The sequence below is a fragment of the Heterocephalus glaber genome, unplaced genomic scaffold, assembly GCF_053883595.1.
Source record: "Heterocephalus glaber isolate CG9 unplaced genomic scaffold, H.glaber_assembly_v1.0 deba00001457, whole genome shotgun sequence".
Taxonomy (NCBI): domain Eukaryota; kingdom Metazoa; phylum Chordata; class Mammalia; order Rodentia; family Bathyergidae; genus Heterocephalus; species Heterocephalus glaber.
In genome coordinates this window covers 40,224,309-40,239,455 of record NW_028258305.1, presented here as the reverse complement: position 1 = coordinate 40,239,455, position 15,147 = coordinate 40,224,309, and the positions used below count along the sequence as shown (strand labels likewise).

At 44.4% G+C, this 15,147-nt stretch overlaps 2 protein-coding genes across 3 annotated transcripts in view; one reads left to right on the top strand and one right to left on the bottom strand.

The window, feature by feature from the left end:
• Positions 1–1,039: 1,039 nt before the first annotated feature.
• On the bottom strand, positions 1,040–11,016 carry Supt7l (SPT7 like, STAGA complex subunit gamma). The gene is made up of 6 exons (XM_013070144.3): positions 10,749–11,016; positions 9,166–9,269; positions 7,156–7,768; positions 5,948–6,272; positions 4,370–4,607; positions 1,040–2,156 (listed from the first exon to the last, which is right to left on the bottom strand). Exons 3-6 carry the CDS (start codon positions 7,566–7,568, stop codon positions 1,894–1,896), a joined length of 1,239 nt encoding a protein of 412 aa, XP_012925598.1. The 5' UTR covers positions 7,569–7,768; positions 9,166–9,269; positions 10,749–11,016; the 3' UTR covers positions 1,040–1,893.
• Positions 11,017–11,207: 191 nt separating this feature from the next.
• The window catches only part of Slc4a1ap (solute carrier family 4 member 1 adaptor protein), a 49,070-nt gene continuing 45,130 nt past the window's right edge, over positions 11,208–15,147 (top strand). Inside the window, exons 1-3 of one of the 2 annotated variants that reach the window (XM_004839221.3) lie at positions 11,208–11,970; positions 12,188–12,380; positions 13,474–13,596. In XM_004839221.3, the coding sequence (XP_004839278.3) occupies positions 11,308–11,970; positions 12,188–12,380; positions 13,474–13,596 (979 nt within the window). In that variant the 5' untranslated portion in view covers positions 11,208–11,307. The remainder of the gene's footprint in view (positions 11,971–12,187; positions 12,381–13,473; positions 13,597–15,147) is intronic. The other variant, XM_004839222.3, reaches the window with a different exon arrangement.

The window sequence follows — 15,147 nt, the reverse complement described above, 5'->3', positions numbered from 1 at the left end:
GGAATTACTTGTGTAGGTATTTGACCTACTCTTTAAGGGGCAACCATTTACAAAGCAGAGCTCTGAACATAACTTTCTTCTGTAGCGCTTTTGATCCCACCTCTCCCTTTAAAAATACTTGGTCGGGGCCCGGGGATTTAGGTCAGTGGTTTCGCCGCCTGCTGCACAAGCGCAAGGACCTGAATTTGATCCCTGGTACCAAAAATAAATAAATAAATAAATAAAAATACTTGGTCTCCCCTATGCTATCAGCTCTATAAGGGCAAGGACTAAATCTTAATCATCTTTGTATTCCTTGCACAGGACATAGTGAATATAATAGGTGCTTAATAAAAGTTTGCTATGATTTTTGTTTTTGGTACCAGGGATCGAACTTGGGACCTTGTGCTTTCGAGGCAGGCTGCGGAACCACTGAGCTAAATCCTCAGCCTTAAGAGTTTGCTATCAATAAAGTGCCCAGCTGGCTACTTCACACATACTGCCTGATGGCCATTTTCATTAATGAACAAGGGGAAGTGAAGCTAAGACTGGAACAGGAAGGGTCCAGATTAAGTGTGCTAAGGATTTATAAATAATTTCTTAACATTTAAACTATAACCTCATTTTGCTACAGTCACATTATTCTCAATGCCTGGGACATTTAAGGCACTCAAAAAAAAAAGCTGGGCCTTATTTTTGGTCTATTAAAATAGTGCTCTGCATTTCCCAGGACTTGTATTTGGCATTAAAAAATGAAACTTCAGCAGTTTCACTGAACATGATGGCATCCATTAGCAAGTTACGAAGCACTCATTTGCTAAGCACTCCTAATCCCAGCGGTACCTAATTTCCTTGATAAGAGACGATCCGGAATCACTGGCCCCACACTGCTGGAAGAGGAACAGTGAAGCTGTTCCTTTGGGTGTGAAGTTGACAGGTGCGTATTTCTGTCCACTTGGTGGCAGAAGCACAGTGTGTAGGTGAGGGACCGCAGAGAGGAATGGACCATTGTCCCCTGATGACCTCTTAGAAGACAACAGGGAATAAGCAAAGCCATTGGGCTGGTCCTATTTGCTTCATTCACAAAAGAGAAAATGAGCAATTGGAAAAAATGTACATGGTGAACAATATCTTAAAAGTCTGGGTCAGGAGAAATAAGGTAAAAAGGTTAAGGATAGATGGACTAAGTCTAGAGAAGGATGAAAAAAACGTGGGTGAGATGAGCTGTTTGAATACACAATGAAGCCTGTTTGTTACCACAGACCTGACTATAAGAGACTTCACAGGCGGCAAAAACATTTTAAAAAGATGACTGATGGGGAGCTTTGTTAGCTATTTCTTGTTAGGTATTAGTACTGTATTCCCAAGACGTGGACCGAGTGAATGGAGTTAGATGAAAAGCTGACATCACATGCATTTGTATGCTTCTATTCAAACACCCATTTTGATCACACACAGTTCTCACACCTGCATGGTGTGTCAGAGTGGCGTGACTCTTCTCAACTGTGCAAGACAAACAGCTGCAGAGAAGCTAAGTAGTGTGTGGTCACAGTAAAGACAAGTCGGGCAGCGCTTGGTCTCCTGATCCATCTGTGAACGGTGGCTTGGCTGCTGCGGGAAACTGTAACAACTAGGTGCCAAAGTAAAATGCAGACTTACTTGGTTAAATCCAGTCTCTGAAGTTAGTACTGCCTACTTTTTAAGAGTAAGAATCAAATCCTGGGCTGGGGATTTAGCTCAGTGGTTCCGGTGCCTGCCGCACAAGTGCATGGTCACGAGTTTGACCCCAGTACCAAAAAAACCAAAACAAAACAAGAATCAAATCCCTGTTGGGATTTGATACACCAAGGTTTAATACACCATGGTTTTCTGTTGGCTGTTGTAGGTGTGGCCTGAAAATGGCCTCTCTGCCTTTTATATTTTCCTCATCCTCTTCTTGCAGCGCTGGTTGAAAACAGGGGAGGACCCCATAAGGCTGTCTGTGGAGTGGGAACCGTAGCTGCTGTCTGAGTCATCGGGGCTCTGAGGGATCCCAGTTTCGCTCATGCCTGACATGGGCTCCTCAAAGACATCGCTGCCCAGCACACCGTGCCCAGAGACGTTGCCCTCCTCGCTCTCTTGAGGCTCCATTTTCACATGGGCCAGGTTCCAGAGAGGAGAAGCATTGACCTCTGCACCTGGAAATGAAGGAAGAGCATTTACTGATGGGAGCCAAGTGCTGAACAAGGTAGAATGAGTACCCCACCAGGACCTACCAATGTCCTTTGAGCTCAGTTTTTCCCGATTTCTGTACTTGGCTAGAGAATATGGTTATTATTCTTTGCTTCAAAAAGCTTCAACAAATTGCCAACTCTGAATATCTTTTTTTTTTCTTTTTTTTGGTACTGGGGATTGAACCCAGGACCTTGCGCTTGCCCCTGCCCCCTTAATATCCTATTTCTCAGGACGAAAAGGGGCAAAGGGGAAGGAAGTGGGAGGGATAGGGGAAAGGATAAAAGGGAATGGGATTAATATGAGAAAATGGAAAAATAGGAACAAAAATCTTTGTAAATAGGGAGGAATGGAGGGGTTGAAGGGAGGGCTGGGCAAGGGTGAAAAATAAGAACCAAGAGAGACTATGTAAAGGTGCAAATTCCCAATGATGAATGTCATTATATTGTATACCTAAAATGTACCAATGATTAGAATGAATAATTGATAATGTAAAATAGGAAGAAAAGGTCCAAAGGGGTAGGGGTAGTGGGAGGGGCAGGGGAAAGGAAAGAAGGAAAAGGAAAAATGATGAGAAATGGAAACAATGGAAATAAGGTCTTTGTAAATAGGGAAGGGTGGAGGGCATGAAGGGAGGGCTAGGAATGGGGAAAAAATAAGAACCAAGATGCATTATGTAAAGGTACAAATCCCAGTGAGAAATGTAATTGTGTTGTATACCTACAATGAACCAATAAAAGAATTTAATACAAAAATAAAAAATATCCTATTTCTTCCACACTGCTTTCCTTCTCCTTACTGCCTCCATTTCCCCCAAACCAGACAAGTAGAACTATGCAGGAGGAAGTTATGTGGCTAAAGGCACGTTACTGGGTGTGGTGGCACATGCCTATAATACCAGCACTCCAGGAAGCTGAGCCAGAAGGATTGTGCCCAGCCTAGGCAACTTAGCAAGACCCTCTCTCAAAATTTTAATACAGGGCTGGGAATGTAGTTCAGTGCGAAGGCCCCGGGTTTAATCTTTAATATGAAAAAAAAGTAGGCACAACTATGGGTCTTGTTCATTTGTATGGTTTGCCTGTCCTTCCTTGTTCTATAGGCTGTCTTGTTTTCCTACATTTTGTTTGGATCTCTTTCTGGTCCTTTCTCACATTATGAAAACTTTATGGTCTCTACATAATGCTAACAGCAGTTATGGTCCCTATGTCTGTCCCTAGCCCCCACCCCATTGATGGCGAACCTTTTAGAGCTTTCAGTGATACAAACATGCCATAGGTTCGCCATCACTGGCCTACTCCCTGTAGTCTAGCAATGCCACAGTGAAAGGCTCTCTTCCCAACAATTAAGATAGGCTACATTTGAGGATTTGCTATTTGAGTTATTTCTGCATGGATGAAGTGACAATTTATAAACAACCAAATGCCAGATTAACACATTCTTGCTGGCTTGAACCAGTGGTAAATTTATGACTGTCCCATCGGGCAGCTTGTACTACTGGTGGTACAAATGGATCTAATCACTTTTATCAGTCTTTTCACTAGTAAAATGAATAAAAAGCCCCTCATGGGACAGTTGTTGAAGTATCACTGGTGGTTCAAGCTCCCTGGGATCAAGACATACAAATTATCGCCCATTGTGAACGTCTTAATTTAACCCCTGGTCCCTAAGATCACAGCATCTACCTAGAAGAGCCCAGCTGCCTCCAACTGGGGAGCCTTATTTCAGTTCTTTTAGTTTTCAAATTGTTGGAGTGCTCTAGCAAGGATGCACAACTATTTAAACATCCTCGAGCAGCTGTCACTCCTGCATCTGTCTGGCAGTCATCTTGTTCAATTCAGTACCAGAACCAGAAAGGACTAACAGAACCCTAAAGGCAGAAGAGTTATCTGCCCAACCAGGTGAATCAGCTGAACCCATCCTGGTAATCAGCAGACAACACAAAATGCATCCACACCCTATGTGGAGATTACTTTGAAGAAAGCCTGTAAAGCTGTGCTGGTCCTTTCTTTACCAATTAGAATAATTCTGGGATCTCTAGATCACTAAGGATGGATTACTTTCCACTCTGCCTACTCCTGGTTTTGTTCTCCCACCTCTAGAGCTTGATTCCTAAATGCTACTGAGTGTTAAAATTAGCAGATCTCCTGGAATTGAAATGCAGTACACTGCTATCTCTTACTCGAAGCCTGTGGTGAGGCTTCCACCTCCAGGTTAGAAGGGAAGCGCTCGCTCTGAGCCCCGAGGACTCCCATGGGCAGGGACTGGTCTCCAGAAGCAAGGTCAGTCTCTAGGTCTTCGCTGACAGGAAAGGTGATGTCGCTCACTGGTTCCTCCTTGATCTTCACAGGTTTTGTGTCCTCCATGGCTTTCTCAGGGTTGACAATCCTTTCATATTCTTCAGAGAGTTGCTTACTGATCTGTTGGCAAGCAAGAGTGATAGGTTAGAAGCAAACTGGACGGTTAGCGTGTGACATCCTAAGGAAAAGCCAACAAAATATGGGTAACAGAAGAGTTCTTAAAATTTCACTGCTGGGGCTGGGTGTGTAGCTCAGGGTTAGCATGCCTGCTCAGTAAGGGCTAGGCAATGGGTTTAGACCCCAGCATGGCAAAACAACAACAACTTCCATTGCCAAGGGGAGGAATTTAAGGTGTTGAGTTTGCTTTTTTTTTTTTTTGGTACCGGGGATTGAACTCGGGAAAGTTGGATTTATTTCTATTTTTTAATTTTTTTTTTTTGAGTTTGCATTTATAAGTGGAAGAGACTTGTAAAGAAAATGTGCCAGGGCCAGGGATTTAGCTCAGTGGTTCCAGCGCTTGCCTCACAAGCGCAAGTTCCCGAGTTTGATCCCTGGTATCAAAAAAAACAAAACAAAACAAAGAAAATGCACGAGAGAACGTGTGTTTCATCAATTAAAAGTTAAAAGTAAAAAAATAAAATAGGGTTAGATTGTATTACAGATAAATCAGGGACAAGATTACATGTTTGTCCATAAAAAGTAACATTAGGCACATGTACCCTAGGTGGTAATAAACTAGGTGGGAAATGTGGAGTACTTAGCAAAGTCTTCTTTTGGTTGTTGTTGGATGTTAAAAATTAGCAATCATTTTAGGTTTGAGAAATTGAAACAGTGAACAAATGACTTGCTCACAGCTCCAAGAGTTGAAGAGATATTCGTGGTCTAACCAAAAAATGTCCTCCTCTCTATCCTCCTGGCAGTTATTACCACACCAACTTTGTTTTTCATAGCACTTAACATTATGGTCATTATTTGTTTACCTGTTTTTGTTTTCCCTCAACAAGACTGCAAGTTCAAGGAACCTGTCTTGCTAACTGCTATGTCCCACAAGGCCTCACACACAAGAGGCCCTCAAATAACATCTGCTGAATAAGAAAATGCCAACCAGGGCCAGGGATTTAGCTCAGTAGTTTCGCTGCCTGCTGCGCAAGTGCAAGGACCCGAGTTTGATCCCCAGTACCCCCCCCAAAAAAGAAAAGAAAATGTTAACCACACTCACTCAGACTCCATATATGTGTGTATAATTTCTGTGTCAATGAATGGCCTGTCCCCAATTAAAGCAGGACCCTAGTGGCTGCCAAATCAGGAAAAAGACCGATGGAAAACAGCTAGGGCCATGAGGAAAGAATGTTACATTCACTCCAAATCCTGTGTTCTGAACTTCAGAGCAAGGCTCTCGAGATCCCGCTGAACATCCCTAGGCCGGACAACTTCGCCCGTTTCTGCACAAGTCAGCTCACCTGTAGCATGTAACTGTGATAGTCCTTGATGCGGTGCTGCCAGAACTTCTGGAGGGAGAGTACACTGCCAATACCCACTTCGTGGAATACCTGCTCCATAATGTCGGGGAAAGGTGTCTGTCCCAGCCGGGCTTCCCGATCCACAGCAAAGCGTAGCAGCTTGGTGAACTTGAGGCAATACTCATGTGCCACATCGGTGAGGGTCTCCAGCACACTTTCATTAGCACACTCAAAGCCTGCATGGGCCAGGATGGTGGCTACTGCCTGGTAGAGGAGCTGCCGACAGGAGTGCCAGCTGAGTTCAGTCACAGGTTCCCCTTTCCCACTGAAAGTGCAGACAGAAGAGTGTGATTAGTGCTCTTGCCGAGGGGTGACCTGCCTGGTCTCTAGGAGTTTTACACTTCCAGTCAAACTGCTGGCCCCGCTTTCTGGGAAAATTCCACCCAGGTTACACAGCTGAGTTTCACCGTGCTGCTGAGGCCATGTCTAGGCCACTCACAGTCATGTCTCTGAGCCTCTCCGACTATGCAGTTTGAATAGCAATACGTGTCTGTCTACAATAAACAGTACAAAAGGTTACCTAGGGAAAAGGAAACTTCCTTCTTCTATGAACTGTTCAGTTTTGATCAGCTTTTTTTTTTTTTCCCAGTACGAGGGATAGAACTCAGGACCTTGTACTTCCCAGGCAGGCGTGGCACCACTGAGCTACATCCCTGGCCCAGTTTTGATCAGTTTTTTTTTTTGGTACCGGAGATCGAACTCAGGACCTTGCTCTTGCGAGGCAGGCGCTGGAACCACTGAGCTAAATCCCTGGCCCGACCCTGGCCCTTTTATACACTCCAGTACCTAGTAAAATGCTTGGTGCATAGTAGGCACTCAATATGTATCTACTGCATCTAAAATTTTTTTTTTTTTTTTGGTAACAGGGATGAAACTCAGGACCTTGTGCTTGCAAGGCAGGTGCTGGAACCACTGAGCTAAATCCCTGGCCCTGCATCTAAAATTTTAAAAATATAGACTCTGGACTCTAGATTCTGCAGATCTGGTTTAAGACTTAGATGTCTTGGTAGTTACTTGAGCAACCTTGGCCAAGTCAATTGCTCTTATCCTCAGCTTCCTCGTGTGGAAATGGAAATGCTCTTATAGGTTTAACAGGGTTGTCAGAAGACTGCTTGAGAAAAATAAGATACAGCAAAACTTTGCCTTACCAATAAAAGTCACTCTCTGGGTCACTGTGCCGGATCTGGAATGGTGCATTGGGATTCTTACAATCTAAAGGCAGAAGGTCATCAGGCACAGGAGGGGACCCAGGGCAGGAGGGCAGAGGTTCACTCTCTTCAGTTTTGAGGCCTTCTGTCTGCTGCTGATTCTGGGCCTGAGCTGTGGCTATGAGACTCCGAAGGCGTCGGTTGTGCTGGATTAACTGAATGGTATGGATGGTGAGGCTGCATGGCTCTGAGGGTATGTCCAGCATGGTAGGGGGCTTGGGCTTGTTGGCCGAGGGCTGGTGCAAGGGTGGGTCATGGACTTCCACCAGCCGGAACTCTCGAGGGAGCAGGTCAAAGGAACTTCTGTTGGTCTGGCTTGATGACATGGGTATCTCTCCCCAGTACCTCAACATTTTGGAATAAGGAAGAGCTCTCAGGTTTAATGTAGATGATATCCTAAAAGTAGTATGTTTAAATCTCTGGCAACTGTAGGTTGTAGACTTCTGTAGTGAAAAACAGAAGTCTAGACAGCTATTTACACAAAATGCAAGCTGTTTAAGACCACTTTGAACAATGTCAGTGTAGCCAAACTGGAGGACCAAAGATGTTCTCCCTGGAGAAATGAAGAGAAATATAACTGTTAGCTGCCGATCACTGTCACAAAATGATAGTTCCTACTGGACCAAACCACAAGGTCGGAGCTGAGTCATTAGTCAATAAACAGCTACAATGGTATCTGGGGCTCTACTATCCTCATTTTCTTTTCTTTTCTTCTTATTCTTTTTGGTACCAGGGATCAAACTCAGGACCTTGAGATTATGAGGCACGCACAGCACCACTGAGCTAAATCCTCGATGTTCTCATTTTCTATTTCACTTCACTAACCCATTACTAGAACTACCATCATGCCTAATCCTAAACAATCTGCAAAATTAAGCAGGGCGCTGTGGCTCTTGCCTATAATCCCAGCATTCTAGAAGCTGAGGCAGGAGGATCACCAAGAGTTTGAGGCCTGCCTGGGGTATATAGTGAGACCCTGTCCCAACAAAATAAAACAAAATTTTTAAAGTATGTTACTTAAATACGAGGCCTGAGCTGGGCGTGGTGCTGCATGCCTGTAATCCCAGCACTTAAGAGGCTAAGGCAGGAGCATCGCCATGAGTTCAGCCTAGGCTACCTAGAAAGTTTGAGGTCAGCTTGAACTACATTGCAAAACCCTATCTCAAAAACAAAAAATAAGAGGGCCGGGGATTTAGCTCAGTGGTTTCGCCGCCTGCTGCGCAAGAGCAAAAACCGTAGTTCGATCCCCGGTACCAAAAAAAAAAAAAGAAACCCAGAGTATTTCTCAGAGTTATCCACCCCCCTCCCCATTCTAAGGATTGAACCAAGGGCCTCTGCACTAAGCTATATGCTCAACCTTTTATTTTTAAAAATTTTTTTATTTTTTGGTACCGGGGATCGAACTCTGGTCTTTGTGCTTGTGTAGCAGGCGGCGAAACCACTGAGCTAAATCCCCGGGTCTCAACTTTTTATTTTTTTTGAGATAGGATCTCACTAAGTTGCCCAGGCTGGGCTTGAATTTGGGATCTTCCTGCCTCCACCTCCCAGAGTGCTGGGATTACAGGCATGTGCCACCATGCCCAGTGTCTCACAGTATCTTAATGCAACTGTTCTGGATCCCTAGGAGAAAAGGATTAGAGTTAAAAACAAGTAAGAGGTGGTTCTTACTCTATGTACATCGGTCAGTGTAACATTTTAACTGGCTCCAGTGGGAAAATATATGAATGTCTAATGTAGTCTTATGCTTTCAACCTTTAACATATATAAAGAAGAATCTGAGAGGTTTCTGTTGCCTTCTCATTCATATCCCTTCCTTAATCTATTCTTTACACTGCTCCTAGACTTAATCTTTTGAAAACTCAAATATGATGGCTTCCTATTACTTTCTGAAAAAAGTCAGAATTCCTTAGCTTATCATTCACTGAAGTTCACAATCTGGTTTCAACCCACCTTTCCAGCATCACTGCTCATATGTATCTTCAGGGTCAGCAAACATTCACTGAATGCCAGGCATTATGTGAGGAGACAAAGACCAAGAATGCAAGTTCTGTGTCCTAAGGTGAAGGAAAGAAACAGATGAAAAATATTTCAATATAAAAGTGTGTGGAAAGTGCTGTTTTAAAGGTACAGAGTTACTGCAGTGGAAGCACACAGGAGGAGCTTCTTGGTAAAGGAATCCGACCACCGCCATCCTAGGCTGAACAGAGACCACTTTAAAACTCTTCCCCCTGCCGTGCTTGCACACCTGCCAAAGATGGGTCATCATGGGTAGCTAAAGCCCCGTAAACATAGCTGCACCCAGTACCTCCCATCATTCTTCAGCCCTGCTCTTAATGAGAAGCCAGTACTCCTGTTCGTTCTCAACCCTTGTCCCTGGCAGGCTGCCACAACTCCTTTTCATTGAACTCTCCCCCATTTTGATCTTTTCCTTTCACAGCCCCTCTTTATGCTCATGACCCTATAAAAGACCTCACAGCCTGTACGAGAGTTATCCACTCTGGTTGAAGTGCCAGGCAGTCCCACTCAGGTTTGTTCTGAAATCAACCTGCCCTGTTGAGCTCGTACCTTTGTTTCTTCTTCCTTTTTTCCTGACACTTGGACTACATGACCACTTTAGTTCTAATAATAATAGCTTTCTCTTTTTTGGAGACAGGGTCTCTGTATGTAGCCCCGGTTAGCCTCGAATTCCTTATGTAGCCCTCAAACTCACAATCCTCGTGCCTCGGCCTCCTGAGTGCTGGGATTACAGGCATGCACCACCATACCTGGCTACTACTACTCAGTTTCTTGAAAATACCATGAATTCCTGCAGTTGACCTTGTGATCTCTGCCAAAAATGCTTTATAAGGGTTGGAGATTTAGCTCAGTGGTTCCGGTGCCTGCCTCGCAAGCACAAGGTCCCGAGTTCGATCCCCGGTACCAAAAAAAAAAAAGCTTTATGACCCTGTAATCCCTAGAAGACTTATATTTACTTTTAAGAATAGCTTAAGATAGGGGCCAGGGATTTAGCTCAGTGGTTCTGCTGCCTGCCTTGCAAGCACAAGGTCCTGAGTTTGATCCCTGGTACCAAAAAAAAAAAAAAAAAAGGATAGCTTAAGGTAGCACCTTGTATCACTTCTGTACGTATCCTTTCCTTATGTTTTCATATCACCTTACATGACTCAGTCACAGCATTTATTCCTGGATTCTAACCAGTACTTATTTCCATAAACTTCATTTCCCCACCTACCTATTATGGCTCTGATCTTGGTACAGTGCCTGGCATTTACTGAGTGCTTATTATATGCCAGTCTTCACCTTTGTGGTTTAGTTCAATTCTCTCAACAACTCTATGAAGTAGATAACATTATTGTCCCTGTTTTTCAGATACAGAGGCTGAGGCCCAGTGTCTTGCCCACTATCACAACTATTAAGCAACCACAGATTCTGCTACCTCAATTCATTTCGGAAAGAATAAATGAATGAACTAAGGAACAAAAAATTGCCTCCTTCCCTAACTTCACCGAAAGGAGTAGGAAGGACAGGTTTCGAACCTGAGGAATGCCCAAGTTCCTACGTGGGGAGTTCCTCCGTCACAGGCGCCGACGCCAATCACAGGCTCCTGGGCACACCTGATGTCCAGGGCAGCCGGAAGATGGGGACCTCCGCACCTAAACTCAGACTAAAAGGCGACCCTGTTTACTACCGTATTCTAGGAGTCGGCTGGGCGGCTGCCTGATTCCGGAGCTCAGGGGGAAGGGTCGCGTCCAGCCCAGAAGGCAGGTTTGATGATTAGTGGTCCTAGGCTGCCGGAAGTGCTTCTTTTCAGTTAGGCTGTGCCACAGGAAGTCATTACAATCCTGTTGCAACTTCCAAAGATGTCCCCCATGCTGCACAGTACCACGGCAGTCTTTTCCTGTTATTTCGACTTTTTTCTGTTACGCACCACTTTACAGCACTCTGAGTCGTGAAAGATTAATTCTTACCATTCCTGCCCAGAGAATGGGGGTTCTCCTGGCCCCTGGGAGTTGGGAAGAGGGAGACGAGGACAGGAACACGGAGAGAAGGGTGAGGTTGCCTAGGGACACATTTCGAGGTTGCACGTGCTCGAGGATGGCTGAGACCCCGTCTCAGTCTGAGCCGCCAGCATCAGTAGAACTCAGTGACGACTTCAAGAAGCCAACTCTGCCAGGGTCCTCTGCAGTGCGGGGTAAGGCTTCGGCCGTCAGTCCTGCAAACCCTGAGGAGCTGACGAAGGAATGTCCCACGGCGCTGCCGGATCTTGATTCTGGGGAGCCCGACGTCCTGCCGCTTGGGCCGGACGGCGGGGAGACGAGTAGTCTCCTGGAGCAGCAGCTGCGTCCCCCCACTGCGGTTTCTTCCCCAGGAGGCCCAGCCCGTGGACCCCAGTACCAAGAGCCTCCGTGGGGCGGCCCAGCCACGGCCCCCTACAGCCTAGAGACACTGAAGGGCGGCACCATCCTTGGCACCCGTAGCTTGAAAGGAGCGAGTTGCTGCCTTTTCGGGAGGCTATCGAGCTGCGACATATGCCTGGAGCATCCTTCCGTGTCGCGGTACCACGCCGTGCTGCAGCACAGGGCGCCAGACCCAGACGGAGAATGCGACGGCCACGGGCAGGGCTTCTACCTGTACGACCTGGGAAGTACGCACGGCACTTTTCTCAACAAAACTCGAATCCCACCCCGCACCTATTGTCGGGTCCACGTCGGACACGTTTTTCGCTTCGGAGGCAGCACTCGGCTCTTTATCCTGCAGGTAAGTAGAGAAAAGTAAACTGAAACCTCAGGACTTCACCGTGCTGGGAAGTTTTAGTTGAGGAAAGAGAGTCACCTTCTTAGCGGTTTAAAAATGAATCAGTGTGGACCCTTGTCTTCAGATACTGTACACGTTGCCGTGTTTCTGAAATTTACTTCCACATTCCCAACTGTAAAAGAAAAAAAAATTTTTTTTGATTCTTTGCTTGGTTCATCAGGGACCAGAGGAAGACCGAGAGACAGAATCCGAGTTAACAGTAACGCAGCTGAAGGAACTGCGAAAACAGCAACAAATATTATTGGAGAAGAAGATGCTGGGAGAAGACTCAGATGAAGAGGACATGGATACCACGGAAAGGAAGGGAAGTGCTAGTGGCCAAGATGATGACATGGGCTGCACCTGGGGAATGGGTAAGAAAATTGTTGTCAGAAGTTAATATTTTAAGTTTATTACTAGTGGTACTCTTACGTTTAAAAAAAAATCATGTTGGGCCAGGGATTTAGCTCAGTGGTTACGCTGCCTGCCTTGCGAGCGCTAGGTCCCGAGTTCGATCCTTGGTACCAAAAAAAACCCCAAACCAAAAAAAATCGTGTCGCTTTTCATAACTGGGACAAAACCAATTTGCATGTATGGTAACCAAATCCAGAGAGTCATTAACTTTTCTGGTGTAAAAAAACCTTAATTGTGAACACTATTGATACTTTAAAATTTGGGGTTTTTTTTTTTGGAACCGGGGATTGAACTTGGGACCTTGTGCTTGCAAGGCCGGTGGTGGAACCACTGAGCTAAACCCCTGGCCCTGAAATTTACTTGCAACATGGTTAATATTGACATGCTGTCAGAACAAAATGTGCACTGGATTTCAAAGATGATATAATAAAGAATGTAAATTCTTGTATTGATTACACAGTGAAATGATAATTTTGCCTGTTTCTTTTTACTTTTTCATGTAGCTGACAGGAAATTTAAGATTATATGGATAGCTTTTTCATTGTATTTCTGTTGGACAGCACTGACTTAGGTCTTTGGGAAACTGTAAGTTTTTAAGCAGAAGGGTTTTAAGCTTGAATTTGACAGAAAGGAAAAGTAGCCCTTATGAAGCTGAGCATCGGGGTCGGTATTCAGGGCTGGGACTGATGATTTTAAGGGAGTAATGGGTTTAGTTTACCAGTCTATTTAGCGAGTATTAGGAAATTATATTGGAGACCAAGTATTAGACCAGGCTAAGGAAATGAGGTTTATTTTCCAAAGTGTGATAGGTAAATTTCACCAGAAGGTGATGAAGAAAAGACATTAAAGTGCCACAGAAACAAGTTTTGATTTCTCATATAATTTAGAAAACCTGAAGATGCTCATAGTGGTAGTTTTGTAGTAATTTCTTCTGCCTCATGTATCTTTTTATCATATGTAAGTATATCTTGATGTAGCCAGAAATAATAGTGGTGTCATTCAGACAGTTTTCTCATGTCTGATTGTCTTTCTCCTCTTTCTCACGTACTGTAGGTGAAGATGCCGTAGAGGATGAGGCTGAAGAGAATCCCATTGTCTTAGAGTTCCAGCAGGAAAGAGAAGCCTTTTATATAAAGGATCCAAAAAAGGCTCTCCAAGGTTTCTTTGACCGAGAAGGTATGTACACATTTCCTGACCCTGACAGTAAAATGTGTCCATAGCAGTGTTGTTTGCTAGAGGTTGAGGTTGAGCTTCATACATAGAAATGCTTTATTTTATCTGCTATCTTCCTTGTTTACTTCTTACCCTTATGCTCAGTTGCTTCAAGTTTATTTTTGTTCTTGTTTTTGTGGTGCTGGGCATTGAACCCAGGGCCTTTTGCAAGTGCCGTACCCCAGAGCTATATCCCTACTGTTAAGTTTATTTTGAAAATAGTCAAAAATCTAGTTGGGTGTGCTGGCACACACCTATAATCCTAGCATTCTGGGAGGCTGTGACCAGAGGATCACAAGTTCTAGCCCAAGTTCAGCAAATTAGCCACTTAGTGGGACTGTCTCAAAATAAAAAATAAAAAAATGTAGGGATGTGGCTCAGTGCAAAAACCATGGCTAGGCTCAATCCTCAGTACTACCGAAAGAAAGAAGAAAATAGTAAAAATCTTTTTAGTCTTGCTTCCCATTTTAGAATGAAGTACTTTTTTCCAGTCTTCTCTTATTCTTTTCAAAAGATCCTGGACTTACTGGGCATGGTGGCACTACCTGTAATCCCAACTACTTGGGAGGCCAGAGCAAGAGAAACACATGCTCAAGGCTGGCCTAGACAACTTAGCAAGACCTTGTTCCAAAATTACAAAAACAGGGAAGAAGAGGTGGTTGCTGAGCACTGGAATGCTTGCCTAGCATGCATAAGGCCCTGGAATTGATCCCCAGTATGAGGAGCGGAGTGTAAAGGGATAGAAAGCAGGGGTGGGGAGTATGGTGGCAGATCTGACCTTGGCAGTAGGGAAGTTGAGTCAACTTTTTGTAACTTCTATTCCTAACTCATAAATATTGACTTTATATGATTAAAAATGTTTCCACAAGGATTGTGTTAGTAGAGACACTTTGAGAGAACACACATGTATCCTTGAGGGTTGGTTCCAGGACAGCCCCCTCTCTGGATGTCAAGCCAAGGATGCTCAAGCCCCCTATGTCAAATAGCATAATGTTTGCATATAACCTCTACATGGCCTCCCATGCACTTTAAACTATCTCTAAATTACATAGAGTGTGAATACTATGTAAATGGTTGTTATATTGTTTAGGGAATAATGACAAAAAGGCTACATGTTCACACCAGGCATGGTGGCACACACATGTAATCCCAGCACTTGGGAGGCAGAGGCAGAAGGATCGTGTGAGTTTGAGGCCAGCCTGACTTACAGAATGAGTTCAAGGCCAGCCTGAGCTACATGATAAGACCTTGACTCAAAAACCAAATGATTGAATGAATATATAGGTAACCTACATGTTCAGAACAGGTCCTTTTTTTCTTGCTAGATGGTTAAGGCTGGCCTTGAATTAACTGTCCTGACTGGCCTTGACCTTGTGGCATTCCTCCTGTCTCTGCCTCCTGAATGCTAGGATTACAGTCATGTGCTGCCATTCCCAGCTTGTACTTAATATTTATGCTTCTAAAAACCACTGTGACAAAATAACCACTTGAATCTATAGTTATAGAAAGTGTGAA